Genomic DNA, 18,129 nt, shown 5'->3' with positions numbered 1-18,129 from the left:
CCCCCCCCCCCCCACCCCTCCCCTCTCCTGGTCCCCCCCCCCCCCCCACCACCCCTCCCCTCTCCTCACCCTCTCCAGGTCCACGTCGTCAGATAGCTTCATGTTCTTGGTGTGAATCTGCAGTATCTCCAGTCTACCAGTGGAGTCTGGGATGCCGATGTCGATCTCTTTGTCAAACCTGCCTGAGTTACACAGAGACAGGTGTTAACTAACTAGTGTGTGTGTGTGTGTGTGTGTGTGTGTGTGTGTTTCTCTAACCGAAGCGTCTCAGGGCAGGGTCGATGCTGTTGGGTCTGTTGGTGGCTGCCATGACGATAACGTGAGTTCTCTGCTTGAGTCCATCCATCAGGGTGAGGAGCTGTGATACGATACGCCTCTCCACCTCCCCATGGGTCTGACCACACACACACACACACACACACACACACACACAAAGTTATCACACACACAATCATGTATGCAAGCACACACAGTTGTCACACACACACAAATACACAGTAGTGGAAAGTACTTCAGTAAAAATATTTGAAAGTACTACTTCAGTACTTTACTTTACTATATTTCCCCTGACGCCCAAAAGTACACGTTACGTTTTGAATGCCTAGCAAGACAGGAAAATGGTCCAATTCACACACTTATCAAGAGAACATCTCATCCCTACTGACTCTGATCTGGAGGACTCACTAAACAGAGAACATCCCTGGTCATCCCTACTGCCTCTGATCTGGCAGACTCACTAAACAGAGAACATCCCTGTTCATCCCTACTGACTCTGATCTGGCAGACTCACTAAACAGAGTACATCCCTGGTCATCCCTACTGCCTCTGATCTGGCAGACTCACTAAACAGAGAACATCCCTGTTCATCCCTACTGCCTCTGATCTGGCAGACTCACTAAACAGAGAACATCCCTGTTCATCCCTACTGCCTCTGATCTGGTGGACTCACTAAACAGAGAACATCCCTACTGCCTCTGATCTGGTGGACTCACTAAACAGAGAACATCCCTACTGACTGATCTGGTGGACTCACTAAACAGAGAACATCCCTACTGCCTCTGATCTGGTGGACTCACTAAACAGAGAACATCCCTACTGCCTCTGATCTGGTGGACTCACTAAACAGAGAACATCCCTGTTCATCCCTACTGACTCTGATCTGGTGGACTCACTAAACAGAGAACATCCCTGTTCATCCCTACTGCCTCTGATCTGGTGGACTCACTAAACAGAGAACATCCCTGTTCATCCCTACTGCCTCTGATCTGGTGGACTCACTAAACAGAGAACATCCCTACTGCCTCTGATCTGGTGGACTCACTAAACAGAGAACATCCCTGTTCATCCCTACTGCCTCTGATCTGGTGGACTCACTAAACAGAGAACATCCCTACTGCCTCTGATCTGGTGGACTCACTAAACAGAGAACATCCCTGTTCATCCCTACTGACTCTGATCTGGTGGACTCACTAAACAGAGAACATCCCTGTTCATCCCTACTGACTCTGATCTGGTGGACTCACTAAACAGAGAACATCCCTGTTCATCCCTACTGACTCTGATCTGGTGGACTCACTAAACAGAGAACATCCCTGATTATCCCTACTGACTCTGATCTGGTGGACTCACTAAACAGAGAACATCCCTGATCATCCTTACTACCTCTGATCTGGTGGACTCACTAAACAGAGAACATCCCTGGTCATCCCTACTGCCTCTGATCTGGTGGACTCACTAAACAGAGAACATCCCTGTTCATCCCTACTGCCTCTGATCTGGTGGACTCACTAAACAGAGAACATCCCTGGTCATCCCTACTGCCTCTGATCTGGAGGACTCACTAAACAGAGAACATCCCTGGTCATCCCTACTGCCTCTGATCTGGTGGACTCACTAAACACATGCTTGGTTATTAAATGATGTCTGAATGTTGGAGCGTGACCCTGGCTGTCCGTAAATAAAATAAAAACAAGAAAATTTTGGCGTCTGGATTAATAAGGAAGATGAAATGGTTTATACTTTTACTTTTGATACTTAAGTACATTTTAGCCATTTACTTAAGTATATTTAAAGTATATTTTAATTAAGTATATTTAAAACCTTTTATTTTTTTACATTTTTTTAACTTTTACTGATCTAGTATTTTACTGGGTGACTTTCACTTTTACTGATCTAGTATTTTACTGGGTGACTTTCACTTTTACTGGAGTCATTTTCTGTTAAGGTATCTTTACTTTTACTAAAGTATGACAATTGAATACTTTTTCCACCACTGCATTAGATCAGACACAGTTATAACACACACACACACACACACACACACACACACACACACACACACACACACACACACACACACACGCACACGCACACGCACACACACACACTTTTCTTTCTCCCCACTTGTATTCTACTGTTCCTCACCTTCTCTCCTTTCTCTCCTTTCCCTCCCTCCTCACCTTCTCTCTGCCCCTTTCCCTCCCTCCTCACCTTCTTTCTACTCCTTTCCCTCGCTCCTCACCTTCTCTCTGCCCCTTTCCCTCCCTCCTCACCTTCTCTCTACTCCTTTCCCTCCCTCCTCACCTTCTCTCTGCCCCTTTCCCTCCCTCCTCACCTTCTCTCTACTCCTTTCCCTCCCTCCTCACCTTCTCTCTACTCCTTTCCCTCCCTCCTCACCTTCTCTCTGCCCTTTCCCTACCTCCTCACATTCTCTCTGCTCCTTTCCCTCGCTCCTCACCTTATCTCTCTTAGGAGCAATAGAATCCAATCTTTCCCTCCCTCCTCACCTTCTCTCTCTTAGGAGCGATAGAATCCAATCTTTCCCTCCCTCCTCACTTTCTCTCTCTTAGGAGCGATAGAATCCAATCTTTCCCTCCCTCCTCACCTTCTCTCTCTTAGGAGCGATAGAATCCAATCTTTCCCTCCCTCCTCACCTTCTCTCTCTTAGGAGCGATAGAATCCAATCTTTCCCTCCCTCCTCACCTTCTCTCTCTTAGGAGCGATAGAATCCAATCTTTCCCTCCCTCCTCACCTTCTCTCTCTTAGGAGTGATAGAATCCAATCTTCCCCTCCTTCCTCACCTTCTCTCTCTTAGGAGCGATAGAATCCAATCTTTCCCTCCCTCCTCACCTTCTCTCTCTTAGGAGCGATAGAATCCAATCTTTCCCTCCCTCCTCACCTTCTCTCTCTTAGGAGCGATAGAATCCAATCTTTCCCTCCCTCCTCACCTTCTCTCTCTTAGGAGCGATAGAATCCAATCTTTCCCTCCCTCCTCACCTTCTCTCTCTTAGGAGCGATAGAATCCAATCTTTCCCTCCCTCCTCACCTTCTCTCTCTTAGGAGCGATAGAATCCAATCTTTCCCTCCCTCCTCACCTTCTCTCTCTTAGGAGCGATAGAATCCAATCTTTCCCTCCCTCCTCACCTTCTCTCTCTTAGGAGCGATAGAATCCAATCTTTCCCTCCCTCCTCACCTTCTCTCTCTTAGGAGCGATAGAATCCAGTCTTTCCCTCCCTCCTCACCTTCTCTCTCTTAGGAGCGATAGAATCCAATCTTTCCCTCCCTCCTCACCTTCTCTCTCTTAGGAGCGATAGAATCCAATCTTTCCCTCCCTCCTCACCTTCTCTCTCTTAGGAGCGATAGAATCCAATCTTTCCCTCCCTCCTCACCTTCTCTCTCTTAGGAGCAATAGAATCCAGTCTTTCCCTCCTTCCTCACCTTCTCTCTCTTAGGAGCGATAGAATCCAATCTTTCCCTCCTTCTTCACCTTCTCTCTCTTAGGAGTGATAGAATCCAATCTTTCCCTCCCTCCTCACCTTCTCTCTCTTAGGAGCGATAGAATCCAATCTTTCCCTCCCTCCTCACCTTCTCTCTCTTAGGAGCGATAGAATCCAATCTTTCCCTCCCTCCTCACCTTCTCTCTCTTAGGAGCGATAGAATCCAATCTTTCCCTCCCTCCTCACCTTCTCTCTCTTAGGAGCGATAGAATCCAATCTTTCCCTCCCTCCTCACCTTCTCTCTCTTAGGAGCGATAGAATCCAATCTTTCCCTCCCTCCTCACCTTCTCTCTCTTAGGAGCGATAGAATCCAATCTTTCCCTCCTTCCTCACCTTCTCTCTCTTAGGAGCGATAGAATCCAGTTCGTCTATGAAAATAATGGCGGGAGAGTTTTTCTCTGCCTCCTCGAAGGCTTTCCTCAGGTTGCTCTCTGACTCCCCGGCCATCTTACTCATGATCTCAGGACCTGGGGACACAATACAGCGTAACACACAGGAAACAGAATAGACAGAATGAAGATAATCCCCCGAACCAAAATGTGTTTTTCCTCCTACCTAACCGCAAGACTGGGAGAGGGAGTTAGAATACGTTATGACCTATGAATAGGTGTATGGGGATACTGGGGGGACTGGAATGGCCGTAACACACAGGAAATAGATGACCGGATACCCCTCATCGCTGAATCAGAAGAATGTTCCAGTATTGTTAGGTTGGGGGTTAGATGGGTTAGAGGTCAGGAGTTAAAGGGTTAGAGGGTTTAGGAGGTCAGGGGTTAGAGGTCAGAGGTCTCACCATTGATGAGGAAGAAGAATGCTCCAGTCTCGTTGGCGACGGCCCGGGCGACCAGTGTCTTCCCTGTACCTGGAGGTCCATACAGCAGAATACCCCTGGGGGGCTAGGGAGGAGGAGAGGAGAGGAGAGGAGAGGAGAGGAGAGGAGAGGAGAGGAGAGGAGAGGAGAGGAGAGGAGAGGAGAGGAGGCTGGATGAATGAATTAAAAAAAGCATTTTTTTACTTAACTAGGCAAGTCAGTTAAGAACAAATTCTTATTTTAAAATGACATCCTACCCCAGCCAAACCCTCCCCTAACCCGACGGCGCTGGGCCAAACCCTCCCCTAACCCGACGGCGCTGGGCCAAACCCTCCCCTAACCCGACGGCGCTGGGCCAAACCCTCCCCTAACCCGACGGCGCTGGGCCAAACCCTCCCCTAACCCGACGGCGCTGGGCCAAACCCTCCCCTAACCCGACGGCGCTGGGCCAAACCCTCCCCTAACCCGACGGCGCTGGGCCAAACCCTCCCCTAACCCAGACGGCGCTGGGCCAAACCCTCCCCTAACCCGACGGCGCTGGGCCAAACCCTCCCCTAACCCGACGGCGCTGGGCCAAACCCTCCCCTAACCCGACAGCGCTGGGCCAATTGCGCGCCGCTCTATGGGACTCCATATCACGGCCGGTTGTAAAACAGCCCGGGATCGAACCAGGGTCTGTAGTGACGCCTCTAGCACTGAGATGCAGTGCCTTAGACCGCTGCGCCACTCGGGAGCTTTGAAATGGGATGGGTGGATGGACGGACAGAACAGACAGATAGAGGTATAAATAGAGGGATGGATGAATAGATATATCACCTTGACTCCTATAGCCTTGAATAGTCCAGGATGTCTGAGGGGAAGCTCCACCATTTCTTTGATTTGAGCTAACTGTTTACGACAACCTCCAATGTCATCATAGCCTACGTCAGTCAGACTCTCCTCCTCGTCCTATCAGGGGCAGGGGAAAGACAATGTGAGACCCTCACAGGTAGAACATTCTGTCAATCATTCAGACTTTCCTCCTCGACCCATCAGGGGCAGGGGGAGGGGCAAGGGTAGACAATATGAGACCCTCACAGGTAGAACATTCTGTCAATCATTCAGACTTTCCTCCTCGACCCATCGGGGGCAGGGGTAGGGGCAAGGGAAGACAATAGGAGACCCTCACAGGTACAACATGCTGCCAACATGCTGCCATTCAGCTTGGGAAATGTTAACAACATTTTAGAGCAGGGTTGTCAAACTCAATTCCTGTAAGATCGTGTGTCTGTGCCAGTAGGTTTTCTCTCCTCCCTTGTACTTGATCCCTTGTGCTTGTAATGAATTAGTTAGGAACTCTCCTCATCTGGGTGTCTAGGTCTTAAGAGAAGACACCAAAACCAGCTGACACTGGGCCCTCCATGGAATGAGTTGGACTCCCCTGTTGTAGAGTTTGTTTTGGCCCAATTCAATAAAAAAGTGTGATTTTACAAAGAGACCTCTCTGTTGATTGGCTGTCCCTCGCAGTGGATGACGGTGTCCGGGGCGACGATGCAGTGGGGGGCGGGGTCTGTCTCCACCACCTTGAACTCCACAGCCCGCATGCCCCCTCGCACCAGGAAGATGTCGCCTAGCAACACAACAATGATGACAGTTACTCAACAACTAACAACTAAACAGCTACTTACAAATAGTGAACTGCTAGTTGAATTACAGTGTTGTAATTCATTATCAGCTGTAGGACTACAAGTCTTGTTGCCAGTTTATAGAATGTCAGAAATGTTAGAAAAAGTTAGAACCACTTGATGGAATGTCAGAAGTTATATAATAAGTTATACGTTATATAAACAATTCATAGACAAAGGTCATGAGTACCTCTGTGTAAGGGCCAGTAGGGTCGGTCTACCTGTTTGTACAACAGTCATGAGTACCTCTGTGTAAGGGCCAGTAGGGTCGGTCTACCTGTTTGTACAACAGTCATGAGTACCTCTGTGTAAGGGCCAGTAGGGTCGGTCTACCTGTTTGTACAACAGTCATGAGTACCTCTGTGTAAGGGCCAGTAGGGTCGGTCTACCTGTTTGTACAACAGTCATGAGTACCTCTGTGTAAGGGCCAGTAGGGTTGGTCTACCTTTTTGTACAACAGTCATGAGTACCTCTGTGTAAGGGCCAGTAGGGTCGGTCTACCTATTTGTACAACAGTTACGAGTACCTCTGTGTAAGGGCCAGTAGGGTCGGTCTACCTATTTGTACAACAGTTACGAGTACCTCTGTGTAAGGGCCAGTAGGGTCGGTCTACCTATTTGTACAACAGTTACGAGTACCTCTGTGTAAGGGCCAGTAGGGTCGGTCTACCTTTTTGTACAACAGTCATGAGTACCTTTGTGTACAGGTCGATAGGCTTCCAAGAAATAGGGTTTCAGGAAGACGTCGAACAGGTTTCCCGTTAACCCTTCGATGGTGTCATCTATCGGCAGGACATGGATACGCACGCCGTACTTCACATCTGGGCATGCATGGACACTACACACACACACACACACACACACACACAGAATCTTCATTGAAAGTGCTTTTTAGGCCAAAAATAGACTCAATTTGTGACGGACTAAAATGTGAATGTAATCCGGTTCAGAGTGATCAGACATCTGACTCTTTAGTCATTTAGCAGACGCTCTTATCCAGAGTGACTAACAGGAGGAATCAGGGTTAAGTGCCTTGCTCAAAGGCACATCAGCATTCAATGTGATTTTTGTAGCCTACCTGATGACATCACACAGGTGATCAGTACAGTAGTCTACCCGATGACATCACACAGGTGATCAGTACAGTAGTCTACCCGATGACATCACACAGGTGATCAGTACAGTAGCCTACCTGATGACATCACCGAGGCGTACCCTCAGGTTGTTGCGTGTGACGCGGTTCATGCGGACGCGTTCGTCTGGACAGGTGTCGTCTGTCAACACGATACACACCGTCTCACGCCGCTTCCTGCCCCGCAGGACCACTGTGTCGCCACGGAACAACTGCAGCTCCTCTGTCTTCGCCTGGGAGACACAGGAAGTAATACACGCGCTGGAGACTGGAGACACAGGAAGTAATACACACGCTGGAGACTGGAGACACAGGAAGTAATACACACGCTGGAGACTGGAGACACAGGAAGTAATACACACGCTGGAGACTGGAGACACAGGAAGTAATACACACGCTGGAGACACAGTGCCTTGACCTATTCCACACTTTGTTGTGTTGCAGCCTGAATTCAAAATGGATTAAATAGCATTTTTTTCTCACCCATCTACACACATTACCCCGTTATGACAAAAAAGTGTGGTGCTTGCAAAATTAATGAAAATGAAATACAGAATTATCTAATTTTCTGAAGTATTCACACCCCTGAGTCAATACTTTGTAGAAGCACCTTTGGCAGCGATTACAGCTGTGAGTCTTTCTGGGTAAATCTCTAAGAGATTTCCACACCTGGATTCTACAATATTTGCACATTATTATTTTCAAAATTCTTCAAGCTCTGTCAAATTGGTTGTTGTTCATTGCTATACAACCATTTTCACGTCTTGCCATATATTTTCAATGCGATTTAAATCAAAATTGTAACTCTGCCACTCTTGGTGAGCAACTCCAGTGTAGATTTGATCTTGTTAGGTTAGGTTATTAGGTTATAGGTTATTGTCCTGCTGAAAGGTGAATTAATATCCCAGTGTCTGGTGGAAAGCAGGCTGAACCCGGTTTTCCTCTAGGATGTTGCCTGTGCTTTGCTCCATTCCGTTGATTTTTTTATCCTGAAAAATTCCCCAGTCTTTAATGATTACAAGCATACCCATAACATGATGCAGTCACCACTATGCAGAGTGGTACTCAGTGATGTGTTGTGTAGCATAACACTTTGTATAACAGGACAAAAAGTGAATTGCTTTGCCACATATTTTGCCGTATTACTTCAGTGCTTTGTTGCAAACAGAATGCATGTTTTGGAATCTTTTTATTCTGTACAGACTAACTAAAATGTTGTTGATCCATCCTCAGTTTTCTCCTATCACAGCCATTAAACTCTGTAACTGTTTTAAAGTCACCATTGGTGAAAAACCCTGAGCGGTTTCCTTCCTCTCCGGCAACTGAGTTGGGAAGGACGCCTGTATCTTTGTAGTGACTGGGTGTATTGATACACTATCCAAAGTGTAATTAATAACTTCACCGTGTTGAAAGGGACTTTCAATGTTGGCTTTTTGAAATGCTTACCCATCTACCAATATGTGCTCTTCTTTGCAAGGCATTGGAAAACCTTCCTGGTCTTTGTGGTTGAATCTGTGTTTGAAATTCACTGCTCGACTGTGGTACCTTACAGATAACAGCATGTGTGGGGTGAGGTAGTCATTCAAAAATAGGCTTGCCATAACAAAGGGGTTGAACACTTATTGACTCAAGATATTTCATCTTTCATTTTGTGTGTAGTCCAGTGACCCCCCCAAAACAATATGTCATACATTTTAAATTATGGTAACACACAGACACACCTGAGACTGGTAATACACACACCTGAGACTGGTAATACACACACCTGAGACTGGCAACACACACACCTGAGACTGGCAACACACACACCTGAGACTGGCAACACACACACCTGAGACTGGCAACACACACACCTCACACACCTGAGACTGGTAACACACACAACTGAGAGTGGTAACACACACCTGAGACTGGTAATACACACACCTGAGACTGGCAACACACACACCTGAGACTGGTAACACACACACCTGAGACTGGTAATACACACACCTGAGACTGGCAACACACACACCTGAGACTGGCAACACACACACCTGAGACTGGCAACACACACCTGAGACTGGCAACACACACACCTGAGACTGGTAACACACACACCTGAGACTGGTAACACACACACCTGAGACTGGCAACACACACACCTGAGACTGGTAACACACACACCTGAGACTGGCAACAGTCACACTTGAGACTGGCAACAGACACACCTGAGACTGGTAACACACACAACTGAAACTGGTAACACACACAGCTGAGACTGGTAACACACACACTTCACACACCTGAGACTGGTAACACACACAACTGAAACTTATAACACATACAGCTGAAACTGGTAACACACACAGCTGAAACTGGTAACACACACAGCTGAAACTGGTAACACACACAGCTGAAACTGGTAACACACACAGCTGATACCTGCAACACACCTGTGAGAGGCTGACGATGCTGTTGTCTTCATTGTGGGCTTCATCCACCACCAGTCTATTGGGTCTGTGTTTCTGCTTCAGGATAGCAGTGGAGAAATCCTCCCCCTTAGGACTACCAACACACATACAGTTACACACACACACACACACACACACACACACACACACACACACACACACACACACACACACACACACACACACACACACACACACACACACACACACACACACAGAGAGAGAATCACACACACACACACACACAGAGAATCACACACACACAGAATCACACACACACACACACACACAGAGAATCACACACACACACACACACACACACACACACAGAATCACACACACACACACACACTTGCCCCACATAGCTCCTGTTTCTCCATGTGACGATGATCTGAATTTAGCCCAGTCTACAGCTCTGTTTACAAAGAGTAGAGGACAGACCTGTCCTGGCCTCATCTCAGCCCTTATTGCTTCATGGATATAATAAGACCAAGTGCAGAATGGAAACGTGGGTCATAGTCATTAGTTGCTTAAGTTAGCAAAACATTTTGAAATGAAAAACAAATGTGAGTGTTTCTTATTGGTCAAGTTCAGGTAGTGCCAGTCCGTTTGATACCTAATGAATGTTACCCTGGTGATTTAGTTAAGCTAGTTATACCACTGTTATAGTACTCTGTTACCCTGGTGATTTAGTTAAGCTAGTTATAACACAGTTGTAGTACTCTGTTACCCTGGTGATTTAGTTAAGCTAGTTATAACACTGTTATACTCTGTTACCCTGGTGATTTAGTTAAGCTAGTTATAACACTGTTATACTCTGTTACCCTGGTGATTTAGTTAAGCTAGTTATAACACTGTTATAGTACTCTGTTACCCTGGTTATTTAGTTAAGCTAGTTATAACACTGTTATACTCTGTTACCCTGGTGATTTAGTTAAGCTAGTTATAACACTGTTATAGTACTCTGTTACCCTGGTGATTTAGTTAAGCTAGTTATAACACTGTTATAGTACTCTGTTACCCTGGTGATTTAGTTAAGCTAGTTATAACACTGTTATAGTACTCTGTTACCCTGGTGATTTAGTTAAGCTAGTTATAACACTGTTGTAGTACTCTGTTACCCTGGTGATTTAGTTAAGCTAGTTATAACACTGTTATAGTACTCTGTTACCCTGGTGATTTAGTTAAGCTAGTTATAACACTGTTATAGTACTCTGTTACCCTGGTGATTTAGTTAAACTAGTTATAACACTGTTATAGTACTCTGTTACCCTGGTGATTTAGTTAAGCTAGTTATACCACTGTTATAGTACTCTGTTACCCTGGTGATTTAGTTAAGCTAGTTATAACACTGTTATAGTACTCTGTTACCCTGGTGATTTAGTTAAGCTAGCTATAACACAGTTATAGTACTCTGTTACCCTGGTGATTTAGTTAAGCTAGTTATAACACTGTTATAGTACTCTGTTACCCTGGTGATTTAGTTAAGCTAGTTATAACACTGTTATAGTACTCTGTTACCCTGGTGATTTAGTTAAGCTAGTTATACCACTGTTATAGTACTCTGTTACCCTGGTGATTTAGTTAAGCTAGTTATAACACTGTTATAGTACTCTGTTACCCTGGTGATTTAGTTAAGCTAGTTATAACACTGTTATAGTACTCTGTTACCCTGGTGATTTAGTTAAGCTAGTTATACCACTGTTATACTCTGTTACCCTGGTGATTTAGTTAAGCTAGTTATAACACTGTTATAGTACTCTGTTACCCTGGTGATTTAGTTAAGCTAGTTATAACACTGTTATACTCTGTTACCCTGGTGATTTAGTTAAGCTAGTTATAACACTGTTATAGTACTCTGTTACCCTGGTGATTTAGTTAAGCTAGTTATACCACAGTTGTAGTACTCTGTTACCCTGGTGATTTAGTTAAACTAGTTATAACACTGTTATAGTACTCTGTTACCCTGGTGATTTAGTTAAGCTAGTTATAACACTGTTATAGTACTCTGTTACCCTGGTGATTTAGTTAAGCTAGTTATAACACTGTTATAGTACTCTGTTACCCTGGTGATTTAGTTAAGCTAGTTATACCACTGTTATAGTACTCTGTTACCCTGGTGATTTAGTTAAGCTAGTTATAACACTGTTATAGTACTCTGTTACCCTGGTGATTTAGTTAAGCTAGTTATAACACTGTTGTAGTACTCTGTTACCCTGGTGATTTAGTTAAGCTAGTTATAACACTGTTATAGTACTCTGTTACCCTGGTGATTTAGTTAAGCTAGTTATAACACTGTTATAGTACTCTGTTACCCTGGTGATTTAGTTAAGCTAGTTATAACACTGTTATAGTACTCTGTTACCCTGGTGATTTAGTTAAGCTAGTTATAACACAGTTATAGTCTGTTACCCTGGTTATTTAGTTAAGCTAGTTATAACACTGTTATACTCTGTTACCCTGGTTATTTAGTTAAGCTAGTTATAACACTGTTATACTCTGTTACCCTGGTGATTTAGTTAAGCTAGTTATAATACTGTTATAGTACTCTGTTACCCTGGTGATTTAGTTAAGCTAGTTATAACACTGTTATAGTACTCTGTTACCCTGGTGATTTAGTTAAGCTAGTTATAACACAGTTATAGTCTGTTACCCTGGTTATTTAGTTAAGCTAGTTATAACACAGTTATAGTCTGTTACCCTGGTTATTTAGTTAAGCTAGTTATAACACTGTTATAGTACTCTGTTACCCTGGTTATTTAGTTAAGCTAGTTATAACACTGTTATAGTACTCTGTTACCCTGGTGATTTAGTTAAGCTAGTTATACCACTGTTATAGTACTCTGTTACCCTGGTGATTTAGTTAAGCTAGTTATACCACTGTTATAGTACTCTGTTACCCTGGTGATTTAGTTAAGCTAGTTATACCACTGTTATAGTACTCTGTTACCCTGGTGATTTAGTTAAGCTAGTTATAACACTGTTTTAGTACTCTGTTACCCTGGTGATTTAGTTAAGCTAGTTATAACACTGTTATAGTACTCTGTTACCCTGGTGATTTAGTTAAGCTAGTTATACCACAGTTGTAGTACTCTGTTACCCTGGTGATTTAGTTAAGCTAGTTATACCACTGTTATAGTACTCTGTTACCCTGGTGATTTAGTTAAGCTAGTTATAACACTGTTATAGTACTCTGATTACCCTGGTGATTTAGTTAAGCTAGTTATACCACTGTTATAGTACTCTGTTACCCTGGTGATTTAGTTAAGCTAGTTATAACACTGTTATAGTACTCTGTTACCCTGGTTATTTAGTTAAGCTAGTTATACCACAGTTGTAGTACTCTGTTACCCTGGTGATTTAGTTAAGCTAGTTATAACACTGTTATACTCTGTTACCCTGGTGATTTAGTTAAGCTAGTTATAACACTGTTATAGTACTCTGTTACCCTGGTGATTTAGTTAAGCTAGTTATAACACTGTTATAGTACTCTGTTACCCTGGTGATTTAGTTAAACTAGTTATACCACTGTTATAGTACTCTGTTACCCTGGTGATTTAGTTAAGCTAGTTATAACACTGTTATAGTACTCTGTTACCCTGGTGATTTAGTTAAACTAGTTATAACACTGTTATAGTACTCTGTTACCCTGGTGATTTAGTTAAACTAGTTATAACACTGTTATAGTACTCTGTTACCCTGGTGATTTAGTTAAACTAGTTATAACACTGTTATAGTACTCTGTTACCCTGGTGATTTAGTTAAGCTAGTTATAACACTGTTATAGTACTCTGTTACCCTGGTGATTTAGTTAAGCTAGTTATAACACTGTTATAGTACTCTGTTACCCTGGTGATTTAGTTAAGCTAGTTATAACACTGTTATAGTACTCTGTTACCCTGGTGATTTAGTTAAGCTAGTTATAACACTGTTATAGTACTCTGTTACCCTGGTGATTTAGTTAAGCTAGTTATAACACTGTTATAGTACTCTGTTACCCTGGTGATTTAGTTAAGCTAGTTATAACACTGTTATAGTACTCTGTTACCCTGGTGATTTAGTTAAGCTAGTTATAACACTGTTATAGTACTCTGTTACCCTGGTGATTTAGTTAAGCTAGTTATAACACTGGTGTATTACTCACTCTGTTCCTCCAGGGGCAGGCATGGCTGGGTATGGAGAGTTCCTGTGTAACAAAACCCGCTCCTAGATCCTTTATGGGTCAGAGTACCCTGGTCTCTCCCTGGTTCTGGGGTTGGATGTCTGGGTCAGAGTCCTGGGCCTAGTTAAAGAGCCCTGGGTCCTAGGTGTAGGATCCTGGATGTCTGGGTCTAGTCCTGGGTCTGGGTGTTGGGTTTGGGTCAGAGTCCTGGGCCTAGTTAAAGAGCCCTGGGTCCTAGGTGTTGGGTCCTGGATGTCTGGGTCCTAGTCCTGAGTCTTTAGTTCTGGTCTCTCCTGGATATCTCTGAGGTAGAGCTCAGTAGTTTGGTCTTCTCTCGCTGCAGACGGTGTTCTCTGTGGCTGGGGGTCAGGTCTGTCTAGGGAAAGTCCCTCTCTCTGCCTCCCTCCCCCTTGTTGAGCGTCTCTCCTCCCTCCCTCCCTCTTGTTGAGCGTCTCTCCTCCCTCCCTCCCCGTCCCACCTCGACCCCCACCCTTCACATACTCTGGAAAGTGGCCCAGTGCTGAACAGATATCAGGCTATATGCCCCCACCCTCCTCTCCTCCAGGCCAGACACTCCCTGTTACTCCCTAACACCACACACACACACACACACACACACACACCACACACACACACACACACACACACACACACACACACACACACACAATGATACATACACCCACACACACACACACACACACACACACACACACACACACACACACACACACACACACACACACACACACACACACACACACACACACACACTACCATACTTATACCATGTTCTAATATTGGTAATGAACAGTTTAGTACCATGTTCTGATATTGGTAATGGACAGGTTAGTACCATGTTCTGATATTGGTAATAGACAGGTTAGTACCATGTTCTGATATTGGTAATGGACAGTTTAGTACCATGTTCTGATATTGGTCATGGACAGGTTAGTACCATGTTCTGATATTGGTAATGGACAGGTTAGTACCATGTTCTGATATTGTTAATGGACAGGTTAGTACCATGTTCTGAAATTGGTCATGGACAGGTTAGTACCATGTTCTGATATTGGTAATAGACAGGTTAGTACCATGTTCTGATATTGGTAATGGACAGCTAAGTACCATGTTCTGATATTGGTAATGGAAAGTACCATGTTCTGATATTGGTAATGGACAGTTTAGTACCATGTTCTGATATTGGTAATGGACAGGTTAGTACCATGTTCTGATATTGGTAATGGACAGGTTAGTACCATGTTCTGATATTGGTAATGGACAGGTTAGTACCATGTTCTGATATTGGCAGTAGACAGTTTAGTACCATGTTCTGATATTGGTAATGGACAGGTTAGTACCATGTTCTGATATTGGTAATGGACAGGTTAGTACCATGTTCTGATATTGGTAATGGACAGTTTAGTACCATGTTCTGATATTGGTAATGGACAGGTTTGTACCATGTTCTGATATTGGTAATGGACAGGTTAGTACCATGTTCTGATATTGGTAATGGACAGTTTAGTACCATGTTCTGATATTGGTAATGGACAGGTTAGTACCATGTTCTGATATTGGTAATGGACAGGTTAGTACCATGTTCTGATATTGGTAATGGACAGGTTAGTACCATGTTCTGATCTTGGTAATGGACAGGTTAGTACCATGTTCTGATATTGGTAATGGACAGGTTAGTACCATGTTCTGATATTGGTAATGGACAGGTTAGTACCATGTTCTGATATTGGTAATGGACAGTTTAGTACCATGTTCTGATATTGGTAATGGACAGGTTAGTACCATGTTCTGATATTGGTAATGGACAGGTTAGTACCATGTTCTGATATTGGTAATGGACAGTTTAGTACCATGTTCTGATATTGGTAATGGACAGGTTAGTACCATGTTCTGATATTGGTAATGGACAGTTTAGTACCATGTTCTGATATTGGTAATAGACAGGTTAGTACCATGTTCTGATCTTGGTAATGGACAGGTTAGTACCATGTTCTGATATTGGTAATGGACAGTTTAGTACCATGTTCTGATATTGGTAATGGACAGGTTAGTACCATGTTCTGATATTGGTAATGGACAGGTTAGTACCATGTTCTGATATTGGTAATGGACAGGTTAGTACAATGTTCTGACATTGGTAATAGACAGGTTAGTACCATGTTCTGACATTGGTAATAGACAGGTTAGTACAATGTTCTGACATTGGTAGTAGACAGGTTAGTACCATGTTCTGATATTGGTAATGGACAGGTTAGTACCATGTTCTGACATTGGTAATAGACAGGTTAGTACAATGTTCTGACATTGGTAGTAGACAGGTTAGTACCATGTTCTGACATTGGTAATAGACAGGTTAGTACCATGTTCTGATATTGGTAATGGACAGTTTAGTACCATGTTCTGATATTGGTAATGGACAGGTTAGTACAATGTTCTGACATTGGTAATAGACAGGTTAGTACCATGTTCTGACATTGGTAATAGACAGTTTAGTACCATGTTCTGATATTGGTAATAGACAGGTTAGTACCATGTTCTGATATTGGTAATAGACAGGTTAGTACCATGTTCTGATATTGGTAATGGACAGGTTAGTACCATGTTCTGATATTGGTAATGGACAGGTTAGTACCATGTTCTGATATTGGTAATAGACAGGTTAGTACCATGTTCTGATATTGGTAATGGACAGTACCATGTTCTGATATTGGTAATGGACAGTACCATGTTCTGATATTGGTAATGGACAGGTTAGTACCATGTTCTGATATTGGTAATGGACAGGTTAGTACCATGTTCTGATATTGGTAATGGACAGTTTAGTACCATGTTCTGATATTGGTAATAGACAGGTTAGTACCATGTTCTGATATTGGTAATAGACAGGTTAGTACCATGTTCTGATATTGGTAATAGACAGGTTAGTACCATGTTCTGATATTGGTAATAGACAGGTTAGTACCATGTTCTGATATTGGTAATAGACAGGTTAGTACCATGTTCTGATATTGGTAGTAGACAGGTTAGTACCATGTTCTGATATTGGTAATGGACAGTACCATGTTCTGATATTGGTAATGGACAGTACCATGTTCTGATATTGGTAATGGACAGGTTAGTACCATGTTCTGATATTGGTAATGGACAGGTTAGTACCATGTTCTGATATTGGTAATGGACAGTTTAGTACCATGTTCTGATATTGGTAATAGACAGGTTAGTACCATGTTCTGATATTGGTAATGGACAGTACCATGTTCTGATATTGGTAATGGACAGGTTAGTACCATGTTCTGATATTGGTAATAGACAGGTTAGTACCATGTTCTGATATTGGTAATAGACAGGTTAGTACCATGTTCTGATATTGGTAATAGACAGGTTAGTACCATGTTCTGATATTGGTAATAGACAGGTTAGTACCATGTTCTGACATTGGTAATGGACAGGTTAGTACCATGTTCTGATATTGGTAATGGACAGTTTAGTACCATGTTCTGATATTGGTAATGGACAGGTTAGTACCATGTTCTGATATTGGTAATGGACAGTTTAGTACCATGTTCTGATATTGGTAATAGACAGGTTAGTACCATGTTCTGATCTTGGTAATGGACAGGTTAGTACCATGTTCTGATATTGGTAATGGACAGGTTAGTACCATGTTCTGATATTGGTAATGGACAGGTTAGTACCATGTTCTGATCTTGGTAATGGACAGGTTAGTACCATGTTCTGATATTGGTAATGGACAGGTTAGTACCATGTTCTGATATTGGTAATGGACAGGTTAGTACCATGTTCTGATATTGGTAATGGACAGTTTAGTACCATGTTCTGATATTGGTAATGGACAGGTTAGTACCATGTTCTGATATTGGTAATGGACAGGTTAGTACCATGTTCTGATATTGGTAATGGACAGTTTAGTACCATGTTCTGATATTGGTAATGGACAGGTTAGTACCATGTTCTGATATTGGTAATGGACAGTTTAGTACCATGTTCTGATATTGGTAATAGACAGGTTAGTACCATGTTCTGATCTTGGTAATGGACAGGTTAGTACCATGTTCTGATATTGGTAATGGACAGTTTAGTACCATGTTCT

The 18,129-nt window shown here is 43.3% G+C and overlaps 1 protein-coding gene across 1 annotated transcript in view; it reads right to left on the bottom strand.

The window, feature by feature from the left end:
- Positions 1 to 14,392, bottom strand: part of zgc:136908 — a gene marked incomplete in the record, with an annotated part of 29,675 nt that extends 15,283 nt beyond the window's left edge. Inside the window, 10 exon segments of the mRNA XM_036948968.1 lie at positions 70 to 182; positions 259 to 394; positions 4,110 to 4,243; positions 4,570 to 4,672; positions 5,404 to 5,535; positions 6,066 to 6,196; positions 6,946 to 7,088; positions 7,443 to 7,615; positions 9,818 to 9,929; positions 13,980 to 14,392. Of these exon segments, the coding sequence (XP_036804863.1) occupies positions 70 to 182; positions 259 to 394; positions 4,110 to 4,243; positions 4,570 to 4,672; positions 5,404 to 5,535; positions 6,066 to 6,196; positions 6,946 to 7,088; positions 7,443 to 7,615; positions 9,818 to 9,929; positions 13,980 to 14,002 (1,200 nt within the window).
- Between the last annotated feature and the right edge of the window lie 3,737 nt (positions 14,393 to 18,129).

The sequence above is a fragment of the Oncorhynchus mykiss genome, chromosome 17, assembly GCF_013265735.2.
Source record: "Oncorhynchus mykiss isolate Arlee chromosome 17, USDA_OmykA_1.1, whole genome shotgun sequence".
NCBI classification, from domain to species: Eukaryota; Metazoa; Chordata; class Actinopteri; order Salmoniformes; family Salmonidae; genus Oncorhynchus; species Oncorhynchus mykiss.
Note: the sequence above shows the minus strand (reverse complement) of the source record. Positions and strands in the feature narration are given on the sequence as shown.